This window comes from Hemiscyllium ocellatum, chromosome 26 (assembly GCF_020745735.1).
Source record: "Hemiscyllium ocellatum isolate sHemOce1 chromosome 26, sHemOce1.pat.X.cur, whole genome shotgun sequence".
Taxonomy (NCBI): Eukaryota; Metazoa; Chordata; class Chondrichthyes; order Orectolobiformes; family Hemiscylliidae; genus Hemiscyllium; species Hemiscyllium ocellatum.
In genome coordinates, this window is record NC_083426.1 from 37,914,942 (window position 1) to 37,931,718 (window position 16,777).

Here is a 16,777-nt window from a genome sequence, read left to right on the forward strand (position 1 = left end):
GGTGACACAAGAGGCTTCTTTAGTGCCACCAAGGCAGTACACAGTCCAGGCTACCATGGTCTAAACTCACTCAATTCTAAAGACTGACGAACACCACTCAAGGACAATGAGACAGCAAACACCTGCATTTCCAATGCCGCCTCAACGTAATATCAATGTTAACTTGAAATCATTAACTAAATCCCTCAGCAATCCATGTAAAGTGACTTGGGAGAACCTCCCAGAGCAATCAAAGTACAAGGCGCCATAAGGAGCTTAAGAAACAACAAAGCTGCTGGACCTGATGGGATTCCTGCAGAGATCCTAAAGGAGAGTGTCCCACAGCTCCATGAACATATAAATGCTTTGCTCTTGAAGATTTGGCTCAGAGAAGAACTCCGCTTGGACCTCAGGGATGCTCTGATTGTGACTATATTCAAAAAGAACATAAGAACATATGAACAAGGAGCAGGAGTAGGCTTTCCGGCCCTTCGAGCCTGCTCTGCCACTCAATAAGATCACGGCTAATCTTTTCATGGACTCAACTCCACTTATCTGTATTTTCACCATATCCCTTAATTCCTTTATTTTTCAAAAAAGTATCTACCTTAGCTTTAATAGCGATTACTGAAGTAGAGCCAACAACTTCCCTGGCCAAGGAATTCCATAGATTTACAACTCTCTGGGTGAAGAAGTTACTTCTCAGTTCAGTCCAGTTCTAAACTTGCTTCCTCTAATCTTGAGGCATGCCCTCTTGTCCTAGTTTCACCTACCTGTGGAAACATCCTCTCTATTTCTATTTTATTGATTTCCTCCATTATTTTGTATGTTTCTATAACTTCCTCCCTCATTTTTCTGAATTCCAATGAACATAATCCCAATCTCACCTCATAAACCAATCCCCTCAACTCCAGAACCAACCTAGAGAACCTCCTCTGCACCTCCTCCAGTGCCGGTACATCCTTTCTTAGGTAAGTAGACCAAATCTGCACACAGTACTCCAGGTACGCCCTCACCAGCACCTTGTACAGCTGTAACATTACCTCTTAACCCCATTAGCAACGAAGGACAAAATTCCATTTGCCTTCCTAATTACTTGTTGTACCTGCAGGCCAACCTTCTGTGATTCATGCACCGGTCCCTCTCCAAATCTGCACGCTGCACTTTTTTACCATTCAAGTAATAATCTATTTTGCTGTTACTCCTACCAAAATGTATGATTTCACATTTACTAACATTGTATTCCACCTGTCAGACCTTTGCCCACTCACTCAATATATCTGTGTTCCTCTTCAAAGTTTCAGTTGTCTGCACACATTGCTCTGCCACTCATCTTAGTGTCATCGGCAAATGTTGACATCATACATGTGGTCCCCAACTCCAAAACATCTATATAAATTATAAATAATTGTGGTCCCAACCGATCCCTAAGGCACACCACTACTCACTGATTGCCAGCCAGGACAGCACTCATTTATTCCCATTCTTTGCTTCCTGTCAGTCAACCAATCCCCTATTCACGCTAATACTCTACCCCTAACACCATGCTTCCTTATCTTATGCAGCAGCCTCTTGTGCAGCACCTTGTCAAAGGCCTCTTGGAAATCTAGATACATCACATCTACTGGGTCACCATTATTCACCTTGCTTGAAATATCTTCAGAGAGGTCCATAAGATTTGTGAAGCATGACCTGCCCTTCATGAACCCATGCTGCGCCTGTACAATGGACAATTACTTTCGAGATGCCCTGCTATTTCTTCCTTACTAAAACACTCAAGCACCTTCCCTACTTCAGAGGTTAAGCTCACTGGTCTATAATTCCGCACCTTTTGTCTACTTCCCTTGTTAAAACAGTGGCGTCACATTTGCTATTTTTCAATCTGCTGGGACTGCACCAAATTCCAGCGAAGTTTGGAAAATTACTGCCAGCCCACCTGCGATTTCTTCTGCCATCTCTTTTAGTACCCTGGGATGCATTCCATCAGGGCCAGGAGACTTATCTATCCTTAGCTGCATTAGCTTACCCCACACTAGCTCTTCCGTAATAATAATTGTTTCCTGGTCCTCACCTACCTTTGTCTCTTTGTCACTGACTGGCATGTTATTGGTATTCTCCACTGTGATGACAGATGCAAAATATCTGTTCAATACTTCAGCCATTTCATCATATCCCATAACCAACCGTCCCCTCTCATTCTCGAAAGGACCAACATTTACTTTAGACACCCTTCTTTGTTTTATATATAATTAGAAACTTTTGGTATCTGTCTTTATATTCTGTGCTAGTTTTCTTCTCATACTCTATCTTACTTTTCTTTATAGCTATTTTTGTGATTTTTTTGTTGACCTTTAAAGTTTTCTCAATCTTCAAAAGATGACAAGGCTGACTGTGGGAATTACAGATGCATCTCCCTTTGGTCAACCACTTGCAAAGTACTCGCACATGCCCTTGCCAATAGACTTCTGCCGTTATCTGAGGCAATATTCCCTGAATCCAGAGGAACAACAGATATGATCTTCACAGCACATCAATTACAAGAAAACATCAGGAACAGAAAGAATAGCCTTACATTGACTTCATCAACCTAATGAAGACATGTGACACAGAACTGACAGGCTCCCTGGTGGATTCAGTCACGATTTGGCTGCAAGGATGCAGAGGCTGCTGCATGATGACAAGTGTGTGACAGAGTTTAGCAACTATAGGTTGGAGTGTGAACCTTTCACTGTGGAGATAAGGGTCAAGCAGGGCTGTATTATTGCACCCACCCTGATCAGCATCTTTACTGTTGACATCCTCCATTCCACTGGCCAAAACCTGCCAAAGGGAATTCAAATAATTTACTGTATGGTGGGAGGCTGTTCAACCATGAAAGTTCAAGGCCAAGGGCAAGGTTTCCACGACTTCCATCTTGGAGTTTCAATATGCTGATGACATCATCATACCACACTCTTGGAAGGTAAACAATGCATCATGGATGGTTTTGACAAGGCATATAAGCTCCTATGCCTTACCCTTAACATAAAAAGACTCTAGTACTCCATCAACCACAACCCAACAGTCACTTCATCTCTCCTACAAAAAGGGTTAACAACCATTCCCTTGAAAATATGGATCACTTCCCATTCCTTGGCAGCCTTCTCTCCTCCAACGCCAACGCTGATGCAGAAATACTAAAACCATCTGAGCTGTGTCAGTGGACCCTGTGACAGGTGTTCGAAGACATGGCCAAAGGGCCCAGACTAAACTTCTGGTCTACAAATTCATTGTCCTTCCCACTGTACAACATGGAGCTAAAACGTGGACTATGTACAGTAGGCACCATAAAACACCAAAACAACTTCACTAGAGATCCCTACAAAAAATCCTCCAGATCACCTGGGAAGACAAGTGGACTAAAACTAGCATCTTGGAGGAGGCCAATATGGCCAACATCACAACCACCATAATTCAACAACTCCGATGGATCGGCCATGCCATCCAAACGCCTAACTCATGTCTACCGAAACAGATCATGGACTCACAGCTGAAAGAATGTCAGGGTGATCTGGTGGCCAAATGAAATGCTTCAAGATAACGTCTGGACAAATCTCAAGAAACTCCACATCAATATCAACAACTGGGAGGGCGTGGCTACAAATCAGAATCAATGAAGAAACATTATCCAGCAGGAAACCACGGAATCAACCACTGCCATGCCACTGAACAGAAGCGACTCTTGCGCAAAGAGAGACAGAACATCAGGAAGGATGCTGCCTGACCTGCTGTGCGTTTCCAGCACCACTCTAATCTTGACTCTAATCTCTAGCATCTGCAGTACCCACTTCTTCCTATAACATCAGGAAGGCCCACTCACCATCACCTCCAACCACCACGATCACTCCCCCCTCACACACCCCCCACCGCCCACACTGCAATAGAATCTGTGAATCCCCATTGGCCTCTTTAGTCATCTGAAGACCTACAAATAGATGCCCTTACGGAGATCACTGATAAATACACCTGATCTCAGCAGTGATAATGTTGCTACACTAAAAATGCACACCTTCTGTCCACTCCTTCATAGAATTATAACCTCTTCCCCAACCCCAATCGCCTCTTACTAAACAATAATATCCCTATGCAATGTTTCTGACTTTTGAAGAATAATGGCTACAGCTTTCACTGGTCACTTTTGACAAAGATTCCACAACTTTCTTTATCGTTTAGACTGTAGTGTATTGAAAATTGCAAGGTACATGTTGCCCACTTGAGGTTACTATGCACAGATACACTGGCAGACAAAGTCTTGAAAGAGAATAATGGAAATCATGTTTGAACAGGGCATCTGCATTTCCTCTTCTGAATTTTATCTTGCTGATTTCCAAGGAATTCATAGTTTGACAAAATATCTTGTGATGATACTATGGCTTTTGGTGGTGTATTTGGTCATTCATTTTAATGAGAAAAGACTGCGACAGATGACGAGCAGTCTGCACCAGAACTCAAAGTAAATACTTTGAGGGGCCATGGAACAACAGAAGCAACCTGAGTGGGTAGGGATCAAGCTTCCACTGAGCCAGCATTTTTTTTTTGTTTTAGCATTCTGCAGTTGATAGGGTCCTGAAGCTGAATATGGAAGCTGGTTTTCCTCTCTCTCTTACAGCTGCTAGAATTGCATGTGAGACAATCTATTCATTTTACTGAATTTGCCTTTGCCAAGGGTTTGTTTATGGGATAAGACCATAAGACGTCAGTGCAGAAATTAGGCCATTCAGCACATTGAATGGCAAAGCAGACTCAATCATGGCTCATAAATTTCTCAACCCCATTCTCCTGCTTTCTCCCTGTAACCCTTGATCCCCTTGACAATCAGGAAGCTATCTATCTCCTTCTTAAATGTACTCAATGACGTGGCCTCCACAGCTTTCTGTGACAGTAAATTCCATTTTTCACCAGTCTCTGGCTGAATAAGTTTCTCCTTATCTCTGTTCTAATAGGTCTTCCTTTTACACTAAGGCTGTGCCCTCGGGTCCTAGTCTTTCCCACCAATGGAACCATCTTCCCAATATTGGAACAGTTACTGTCTAGTAGTTAAATGATCTATTATTCTGTTAAGTTTTCCCATTGAGTTAAGTTATTCCACTTCTTTCTTTTGTTCTATTTTAACTACAGTGTACGAACAAAGTGTGTTTTGCTTCAAGACTGGTAGTTTGACCAATTGAATTGCTCCTGGAACACAACACTTGGCACTTGCATTTAAAATAAGAAAAAGTTAGGAGCTCGGTTATCTTCTTCATATATTTTCAGGGGGTTTGGTCCAGTCTATAACAATCTTTTGTGCTTAAATATAAATTAATTACATCAATGCAAAATCACACTTTACGTTGGTAATGGTTTCTCCAGGTTATTAAAAGCTCTGCTGGCTTCCCAAGAAATTATGTTCTGTTCTAATTGCACACAGCATTTGCATTTCTTCCTGTCCACTGACCAATAATGATTTTGAAAATAAAGCAAAATAGGAAATAAGGAATGACAGGTATCTAATCCAAACTCTACAGAACAGGAAGGAGAACAAGTATAAATTGCTGTAGAAGCTATAAATGTAAAAACAGAAACTGCTGAAATTGCTGAGCTTATCAGTCAGCAGCTGTGGAGGAAGCATTAACATAACCGAGCAAATTCTTCTATTTGTCCACTATTCTCACAGGTACTGAGTGAGCATTGAATGTTTCCCAAGTCTGTGGTTATCCTCAAGCATTTGACTTTGCTCAGGATCAATACTAACATCTTTTAGAAGTAGAAAGAAAATAAATTGAATTGAATGCATTACTAATGAGTGATGTATGAAAGCTGTACAAATCAATTTCCGTGATGAATATAGATGTGTTTACTTTGGTTAAATTAACACGGCTCCAAACAGTAATGACTAAGACCATGACTGGATTAAATGGGTTTAGTGGAAGCATTGTATGCTTTGGAAAGAAGGAAGTCTTTCAGGCAATTATGCCAGTGCCAGCTCTTTGAAGAGTTATCCATTTCAAACAGATACCATTGTAGAAATTTAAATTAATGTCCATGTAACAGCAATGGTCCAGGCACCAGCGCAAGAAGAACAAGCATTTCAACCTTGGAATTCCATCAAGCACTTTTATGCTGAGTGTGAAACTTCCTGGTCTGAAAATGATCAACAAAAACGAGAACTTCTTTTCACTTATTCCCACACACAGATATTTCTTGTCAATGAATTAGCAACAAATATAATGAAAATTAAATTAAAATGGTACCAATATTGGGTGGATTTTTCATGGTCAGATAGCCATTCTGCTCTTTTATACATTAAGAATGAACTCTGCATTTCCAGCAGGAGATTGCAATTATGGATCCTACAGAAATGTGCAGTATGCCTTAGTCCTCTTTGTTCACATAGTGCAGAATAATTGGAGAGAGGCAAACCTCTCCTCCTTTATTAACAACAGTAATTGTCATATTCTGTGATTTTATACAGGACATTAGGTGCTGAGGGGAGACAGAGAGTGTCAGGTTCTGATGGAGGAGCAGGTGTGCGTTGGGCCCAGATTTCAGGCCATGGTCTGGAGAGTGTAAGGATTTGGTGCAGTTGGGGTAGGAAAGTTGTGGCATGGAGTAGTTGGAGGAGGGTCAAATTAAGTTAGTCAGGTGTTTAAACTCAGCTTTTCATTATTTAACCTTTCCCAAGTAAGTACTAACTGCAGTAAAACTCTCAGAACTCTCTGATTTAATGGATACTTTTGGAGGGTTTTAAGAATTGTCGAGGGGAGTCTTCAACTCCCAGGCAATTCCCACAGAGTAAAATAGAGTGGGAATTCTACAGGATCCCGAAGCACAATTTCCACCAGCAGAAACAACTATGTAGCCATTGGAAAATCCGGTATATTTGAAAATTGAACGTCATTGTAAGTCTCTTGACAATAACGCTTTACAGGTTTTAGATACTGCAATGGTCCCAAACACAATTAATAACAGTGGTTCTGTTCGCCGAGCTGGAAGTTTTTGTTGCAAACGTTTCGTCCCCTGGCTAGGAGACATCATCAGTGCTGTGGAGCCTCCTGCGAAGCGCTGCTTTGATGTTTCTTCCGACATTTATAGTGGTCTGTCCTTGCCGCTTCCTGGACAGAGAACAGCCAGGGAATTCCTAGAGGCATGGCATTCATCCACAAACTCCATCAACAGACACATCGACCTGGACCCAATATACCAATCACTACAGCGGACAGCTGAAACTGACACCCGGAAGCGGCAAGGACAGACCACTACAAATGCCGGAAGAAACATCAAAGAAGCGCTTCGCAGGAGGCTCCAGAGCACTGATGATGTCTCCTAGCCAGGGGATGAAACGTTTGCAACAAAAACTTCCAGCTCGGCGAACAGAACCACTACAACAAGCACCCGAGCTACAAATCTTCGCACAAACTTTGAACAATTAATAACACGTTGTTAAGAATCTGCCAGCATAAAGATATCAAATAAACTGTGAAACTAGCACCTTATCCTTGAGAATATTGTTAAAGATGTTTTCAGTGTTAATTCTCAAGCCACAAGTGTCACTGGTGAGGCAAGCATTAATCGGCCATCCTCGGGAAAAAGGAGACTAACTGCCCTGTACTTTTGCATTTGTGGAGTGACATGTACAAGGGCCACAACATGGTTCCGTCACTATTTCCAGAATTTGATACGTATTTAAGCCAGGATGGTGTACGGTTTGCCCTTATGCTTCTGATGGAGGTGATCAGGGCTTTCACGAAGCACTGCTGCAAAGTTTCCTGCAGTGTTGCTGCAATTTAGCCTGCTGACAGCACATATCGCTGATGAGTTCACTCATTTACAGCAAAACATTTCCTTGCTGTGGCACAACTTTTGTTGCAAAGATTGATCTGGCAGCCTGACCACTGGCATTCCCTTTAAGCTAAGAGTGTGCTATTTTGTCCAATGACCTGTTGCCATGTTATCATGCAGAGCTTGTTGCAGAGTGAACACTACATGGGCTCCCATACAAAACTAATTAAAGGTTCAATGCATGGAAAAAAAGCTTGCACAAAACCAAAACCTTACATGAAATGTTGGTGACCACCCAACATTTTTGATTAGGCTTTTTGTTCGCGACAAAAGCAGACATTAATGCTAGTTTAGCTCCACATTTCTTTGTTTGAAGTTTCTTCCTCCTTCATAATATATGGATGGGGAAGGTGGATTGCCAAGTAACTTATCATGGCAATTTAAAGGCAAAGAATAAATGAGGTTAATGCTGAAATAGGAAGGAGAGTAGAAAATGGAAGTAAAAAAAGTGAAGGCAGAGGAGTTTCATTGTAATGTTAATTCCTGGTATTGACTAATTTAGTAGCTTAGCTAATTTACAATAATAAAATGTTTGAAACTTCTCGTTTCATTACAAGAAAACTGTTTAATGCATCATCATAGAACTCTTACTTTATAACTCTCACAGATAAAGGATTTTACCAATCATCTCTCCACAACACATGCTTTATGGCTGTCTCCCCATTATTCAGCATACAATTTATTGCTTTCTCATACATCCAGCAACTATCTAATCCATCCTTTGGAGAAAGTAAATTGGAAGGCATTCACAGACAGTTCAGAGATTTAAGGGACATAAACAATACTAGACAACTTGCCTTCATCATTCTTGGGAAGGAAGGGCAAATGGGTCAACTTCAGAGCACCAAAATAATGACAGGACTACTGTTTTGCTGTTAACTACTGAGCTCAATAATGAACTTTACACGTGAATTACCTCTGCAGTTTTCAATGCCACTTGTACTGCGAGCAATGTTGAAGCTGGTAAGTACTTGTTAAGAGCTACATCTGATCTATTTTTTGCAGAGACAACTATAAAAGCTAGCAGGACATGAGAGGAGTTTCCTTTAAAAATCCAAACTATTTCCCAAATCAGCATAGAAATACAGTTCACAGGGGAATATTTGAAAGCTTTTTCTATTCACTAAGTATGGCATCAAGAGTGTGTGTGTGTGTGTGTGTGTGTGTGTGTGTGTGTGTGTGTGTGTGTGTGTGTGTATACACACACAACATTCTTGTTTGGTTCTTGATATTTGTTGACAATGGTTATCAGGTAAAGTATTCCCTTTCTTGCTCCTACTTCAGGTCTAAATCCAGACTGTTTGTAAATCTCTACTTCAAATGTGTTTTATTTCTTCCTATTATGATTTTCAAAGTCACTTTAATGAGATGACTCATTAAGCTCAGAATTCAAAAATGATAGCATTCCATTGCTTTGGGTTTCTTAAGTAACATAATGAATAATGAATGCCTGAAGTCACTTGGAATTTATCCTTTGGTATATAATTAGATCACAAATTTGAGTCATCACTTCCAATTCTGTTTCTCCAAGGGCTTTTAAATGTTCTATTGCGATTTAATTTATTTGGAGCGCTTTTCTGGCACTCAAGTTCAAAGCATTCCTTACCTCTAATATCATTATGCTTTGTCCATCATTTGCCTCTATATCTTGAGGATTCCCTTCATTTGAGTCATTGCACAACTCTCATATATCTTGGTCATTGTTTTGTCCCTGCAGCCCTTTCAAACAATACTTTGCTATCTTTGTCTTTTAGACACGCATTGCCTGTTCTGATTCCATTCTTTCCATCAAAATTTCACCTTCTCATACACAAGTCTCATCTTGTGGTTTCTTTTCATTCCAAATACTACATTACACACTTCATCTCACCCTGTATCTTTAACCTGCGTCATGTATATTCTTTATTTTCAATGCTATCATACTCAGGTGTATTTCTTCTCGATCATCATTGCTTGGATTCATGAAACATCCAGCGCTTTCATTTTCTCCTTTTCCCAATGTGCCCTTTCCAACATGTTGTCTGCTTCTTTCAAGATATTTCATTTGCCTTCTGTTTCTTGTTCTGATAACTGATTATCCATCCTGAAATATTCATACTTGATCCTTACTTTTTTTAAAAAAAAGGGTAACTACCTCAAAGTAAATGAGAATATTTGCATATGCTTCATAGATGATGTCTCAAAGAGACATGTTGCTGAACAGTGATTTGTAGAGGAAAGATGTAATTGTTTTCCTAAGTCTCTAGTGGGACAAGGTAGGACGCAACAGGTTAGAAGACAGTGAATCAAACATACATTAACCAAAGCGGGATGTACAACAGGACTGTGTACAGTTGTTGAAATTATTCAATCTGTACTCAGACAGATATTCAAAGAATAAGATCTGGTAAAAACTGAAAACAAGTACACAGCATACTTGAGGTGCTCTGGGAATATAACCAGAATCAAAAGAGGACCTACAAAATATCACTGATCACATAAACCGAGATATCCAGAATATGGATTGGGCTCAAACACCAGAAGACAAAAATAAACCATTAGAAGAAACGACAACAGAAGAGTGCAAACGTGATGCAGAAGTTAGAAGGATCAAAATAGCCATATGTAATTTCGTGAAGATGTTTTGCTCTCCAGTTCTGGTCACCCCCACCCTATGGAAAATACTTTGTCTTTTTACCCTATCCATGCCTCTCGTGATTTTATAAACCTTTTTAAGGTCACCCCTCAACCTCTGATGCTTCAGGGAAGCTACCACAGCCTATTAAGCCTCTACTTATAGCTCATATTCTCCAGCCCTGGCAATATCTTTGTAAGTCTTTTCTGAACCATTTCAAATTTCACAATTCCAATTGGAAGATCATCAGAATTGCAGGTAAAAGTGGCCTAACCAATGTCCTGCACAGCTGCAACAGGATCTCCCAATTCCTGTGCTCAATGCTCTGACCAAGAAAGAAGGAATACCAAATGCCTTCTTCACTGTCCTGTCTACCTGCGACTCCACTTTCAAGGAATTATGAACCTGCCCTCAGTCCTGCTCTGATTTGCTTTTCCAAAATGCAGCACCTCACATTTATCCCAATTACACTCCATCTGCCACTTCTCCACGCATTGACCCATCTGATCAAGATCCTGTTGTACTTTGTGGTAACCTTCTTCGCTGTCCACTACAATTTCAACTTTGGTATCAGCTGCAGACTTACTAACTATATTTCCTACGTTCACATCCAAATCATTTATATAAATAACGAAAAGCAGTGGACCCAGCACTGATCCTTATGGCACTCCACTGGTCACAGGCCTCCAGTCTGAAAAGCAACCCTCCAACACCACCCTTTGCCTTCTACCTTTGAGCCAGTTCTGTATCCAAATGGCTAGTTCTCCCTGTATTCAGTGAGATCTAACCTTGCAAACCAGTCTTCCATGAAGAACCTTATCGAACGCCTTACTGAAGTCCATATAGATTACATCTGCTGTTCTGCCCTCATCAATCGTCTTTGTTATTTCTTCCAAAAACTCAAATCAAGTTTGAGAGACATGATTTCACATACACAAAGCCATGCTGACTATCCCTAATCAGTCCTTGCTTTTCCAAATACGTGTCCATCCTGTCCCTCAGGATTCCCTCCAATAATTTGCCCACCACTGACGTCAGGCTCACCGGTCTATAGTTCCCTGGCGCCACGTTAGGCAACCTCCAGTGTTCTAGCATCTCACCTGTGACTATCGATGATACAAATATCTCAGCCAGGGGCCCAGCAATCACTTCCCTAGCTTCCCATTGAGTTCTAGGGTACACCTGATCAGGTCCTGGGGATTTATCCACCTTTATGCATTTTAGGACATACAACACCTCCTCCTCTGTAATATGTCACCATCTCTTTGCCCACATTCTATATCTTCCATGCCCTTCTCCACAGTAAACACTGATGCAAAATATAGGTTTAGTATCTCCCCCATCTCCTGCAGCTCCACACAAAGGCTGCATTGCTGATCTTTGAGGGGCCCTTTTCTATCTCTTGTTATCCTTTTGTCCTTAACGTATTTATAGAATCCCTTTGGATTCTCCTTAAAGTTATCTGCCAAAGCTTTCTCATGTCCCCTTTTTGCCCTCCTGATCTCCCTCTTAAGTATACTCCTACTGCCTTTACCGACTAAGGATTCACTCAATCTCTGCTGTTGATATATGACATACGCCTCCATCTTTTTCTTTACCAAAACCTCAATTTCTTTAGTCATTCAGCATTCCCTACACCTACCAGCCTTTCCTTTCACCCTAACAGGAATATACTGTCTCTGGACTCTCATTAGGCGGCACGGTGGCTCAGTAGCCAGCACTGTTGCCTCACAGTGCAAGAGACCCGGATTCGATTCCTGCCTCGGGCACTGTCTGTGTGGAGTGTGCACATTCTTCCTGTATCTTCATGCATTTCCTCTGGGTGCTCCGGTTTCCTCCAACAATCCAAAAGATGTGCAGTTCAGGTGAACTGGCCATGCTAAATTGCCCATAACACTACACACCATAGTGTTAGATGCATTAGTCAGAGGTAAATATAGGGTGGGGGAATGGATCTGGGTGGGTTGCACTTTGGAGGGTCGGTGTGGACTTGTTGGGCCGAATGGCCTGTATCCATACTGTAGGAAGTCTAATCTAATCTCATTTTTGAAGGCTTCCCATTTTCCAGCCGTCTCTTTACCTGCAAACATCTGTGCCCAATCAGCTTTTGAAAGTTCTTGCCTTATACCGTCAAAATTAGTCTTCCTCCAATTTAGAACTTCAACTTTTAGATCTGGTCGATCCTTTTCCATCACTGTTTTAAAACTAATAGAATTATAGTTGCTGGCTCCAAAAGAGTCCCTCAGTGACACTTTAGTCACCTGCCCCGCCTTATTTCCCAAGAGTAGGTTAAGTTTTGCACCTTCTCTAGAAGGTACATCCACATACTGAATCAGAAAAGTTTCTTGTACAGACTTAAATTCCTCTCCAACTAAACCCTTAACACTATGGCAGTCCTGGTCTATGTTTGGAAAGTTAATAACCCCCACTACAACCAATGCACTTGAAATCGCATGAGCAAATGGAATGCTAAAATGAGGCATCCAGGAAATTAAATGTCAGTATTAGGACCAACTGATCAGAGCTGGAGAGCTACAGAGATCTCTGCTAGAGGACAATGTGGAGGTGAATAGAAAAAGGGATCAACTTAGGTGTAGCTAAATGACAAATGTCAGAACAGTTGCAGACTATCTACAGCATCCTAGTTTTCAGTGTTAGAAGGATGCAATCTCATCATTAATCCAATTAATCTCTCCAACTGTTTCCAGAATTGAGATGCTTTTCTTGTCTTGATGGCCAGAACTAATGTATTACAGTTGTTGATCTGAGTATGCATAGGAGCTTAAACATAACTCTCTGGACTCTGAGTTCCTCATTTCATTTGTAGTGATATTCAGGGGACATGGTTTCAATACAATCTATGGATTTCTTGGGTGGCACGGTGGCACAGTGGTTAGCACTGTTGCCTCACAGCGCCTGAGACCCGGGTTCAATTCCCGACTCAGGCGACTGACTGTGTGGAGTTTGCACGTTCTCCCAGTGCCTGCGTGGGTTTCCTCCAGGTGCTCCGGTTTCCTCCCACAGTCCAAAGATATGCGGGTCAGGTGAATTGGCCATGCTAAATTGCCCGTAGTGTTAGGTAAGGGGTAAATGTAGGGCTATGGGTGGGTTGTGCTTTGGCGGGTTGGTGTGGACTTGTTGGGCCGAAGGGCCTGTTTCCACACTGTAAGTAATCTAATCTAATGAGTGTGAGAGGATGGTGCAAGCCAGACAAACATGGCATATGTTACAGTAGGTTTCCTGGTAGGAGTAGCTACAAGCTGGGCAACATCAGCAGCATCGCATAAAGTTGTAAATTAGCACCAATTTATGAATGATAGTACTATAGTACTTCAATTGCTTAAATCAAATTGTTATTATTCTGAGCTGAAATTCTAAGAAAGGTATAGAGATCTAACAAAATGAAGGTAGATGGGAAAATGTCTCCACTAAGGGTGTTAAGCATTACATGGTCTGTCATGTACAGATATTTGCAACGAGCTTTAAATGGACAGTTTAAAGTCAATCAGAACAAAAGTGTTCTTAGAGAATTTATTGAAGTGAAGCTCTGCAGCTGTAACTACTGCAAAATGAGAGACAAATCTTTAATTAATTAAGTTTCCAACCTTCAGATGAAGAATGAAATATCACAGCCAGAGCTGTGCTTTATCACCACAGTACTCTTTCTCTAACTGTTATTTCTCAAACTATTCAAGTAGGTCATTAGATTCCATACTTCAAATCCCAAATCAACAAACACAAACTCAAAAACCTTTTCAAAAGAGAGATGAAAAATATTATCTAATAAGATCTAAAAGGATGCCTAAGGTGATTGATATATTGTTTAAGGGTTAATTGGGTGAAAACTGGCTGTTTAAATATGGGGAGCTAGAGTTCTATAAATTGTGGTTAACTGAAATGTAGCTCAAACTAAGAAAAGTGGTTTTGGACTCTATTTAAAAACATTTATCTTTTGGTGTATAGCAAAAAACTGAATCAAGATTTTAAAAAATGCTTTCATAGGCTTCATTAGGAGAGTTCCCTGCCTATTTGAAGACTGGTGACCACACTGACAGCACACACCTTGGTTAAAGCTGCAACCCGTTGTGCAAGTTCAGCCTCCACCTCAGGCAATGTCTCAGCCTTCCTCATCGTCTGTTGTAGCTTTTGCTCAGCCAACTCCAACAGTTCTTGGATATGTCGATTCTTCTCTTCACTCTATTTAAAAGAGAACAATGCGTTAGTAGTACATGAGTGCTACAATAACATGCATTCTGCTGGAAGATGTTTTGAAGTTTCTTTTCCTTTTCTGCAAGGGGGTAGGAAGTACTTAGAAAAAAAACACAGCCCACTTTCTGTCAACCACCTGAGTCAATCCCTTCATTATTTGAATCCATCAAGCATCTGCATCACACAAATCAATTTGAAGTTTAATTTTAATTTGAAAATTTGTATTAAAACTACTCTACAAAGTATTGTTTAAATTAGGTTATTTTTCATTAATGTACATAGAACTAAAACAAGGCATTTTAAAATTTAATTATACCCTAAACCATTGCTTCTTATTTCATCTGTGACTCACTACAATTGAGTCTGGGACTAGAAACTTCCCCTTCAGCATTTGCAAACATTGTTACTTAATCTGATGCGGTGATCTGTCAGAGTCTGGACCAATTAATGCCAGTTTTACCCTTATTCTTGAGTGAAGCACTGGGCTCTCTGCTTAGCTTTAAGATCTGGTTGAGACATAGATTAGATTAGATTAGACTTACAGTGTGGAAACAGGCCCTTCGGCCCAACAAGTCCACACCGACCCGCCGAAGCGAAACCCACCCATACCCCTACATTTACCCCTTACCTAACACTACGGGCAATTTAGCATGGCCAATTCACCTGACCCGCACATCTTTGGACTGTGGGAGGAAACCGGAGCACCCGGAGGAAACCCACGCTGACACGGGGAGAACGTGCAAACTCCACACAGTCAGTCGCCTGAGTCGGGAATTGAACCCGGGTCTCAGGCGCTGTGAGGCAGCAGTGCTAACCACTGTGCCACCCACCACTAACTAAGCAAGAGAGAGTAAAAATGTATCCACATGGTGCATTCAACCAGCATGGTTCACCTCCAGCCCTCTCACCTCATCTTTTTCCATTCCATTTGAAGATGAAAACAAACAAAAAAAAATTATATGCCTCTTAACTTGCATTATCTGTACATTAAACAGCTGAGTAAAATTGAAAAGAAGCAAAATAGGCTATTTTTACACCACTAGCATTTCATCACCATTTGCATTTCATGCCCTTTTAATAGATGAAGGATGTTAAATGAAGTTAGTCAATTAATTTATTATACATTTGGAAACAGTAAGCATTAAATCCTGCAGTGCAACTTGATGTTATTAAATTCTGAATTTTATCTATCAATTTATAATGAATACCGGAGAGACAGCCTGGAGCTGACAAGCAAAGTACAACACTTTGCATTTACTTCAACAACTAAAATTAGCAGACAGAGGAAAATATCTCTCAATGATTAAAATTAGCAGAGGAAAATATCTCTCAATGATTAAAATAGCATGTCTATACTGCCACCTGTTTCATTTTTGTTCTCCATCTATTGTTCTTTCCAAACAACATACTATAATTTTTAACAATGATAATTTGTTTTCTGATGCTGTAAGTAGGGAGGAATTATGCAAACTACATTTGCATCTGAAGTGCCAATAGGGCAATTGACATTTTCCCTTTGTTTTGAGATTAAAAACTGATCTTGGACAACTTCTTACAGATCCACCCGATATACCCATTGAACACATTATACTAGATCTAGGGGGAAAACAGGTAGACAATACTGGACCAGAAAGAAGCCAACATCAGTGATCCAAAATCTAGACAACACCAAATAAGGGGACTGTCTTCATTCTCAGATGACCATCAAAGACTACTTCCTCATCCCAAGCATAAACCATGCAGTGAGCAACTGCAGTCACATGACAGAATCTTAACGCACCTACACAGTCCTCCTGTAACTATCATGTAATCAAAATGTTTAATGGTTCAGAAACAATTTGTGGTGGCAATTTAAAAACGATAAACAACTGGGTATAGCAATTAAGAGACTAAAGATTTAAGCCACAACATTGGTTGAATTCTGTCACTGACCCCACACCTCCAAGTTGGTTGTTTCATTCATAGAAACATAGAAAATAGGAACATTTGGCCCTTTGAGCCTGTTCTCTATTTAACATGATCATGGCTGATCATCCAACTTCGTATACTGTTCCCACTTTTGCCTCAAACTCTTTGAGCCCTTTGGACCTAAGAACTATATCTAACAAATTCTTGAAA

General features: G+C 40.7%; 1 protein-coding gene across 1 annotated transcript in view; it reads right to left on the reverse strand.

Annotated features, from left to right (window-relative positions):
- The window catches only part of ppfia4 (PTPRF interacting protein alpha 4), a 670,948-nt gene that overhangs the window by 81,126 nt on the left and 573,045 nt on the right, over positions 1–16,777 (reverse strand). The window contains exon 8 of the mRNA XM_060845158.1: positions 14,513–14,647. Coding sequence (XP_060701141.1) covers positions 14,513–14,647 — 135 coding nt within the window. The remainder of the gene's footprint in view (positions 1–14,512; positions 14,648–16,777) is intronic.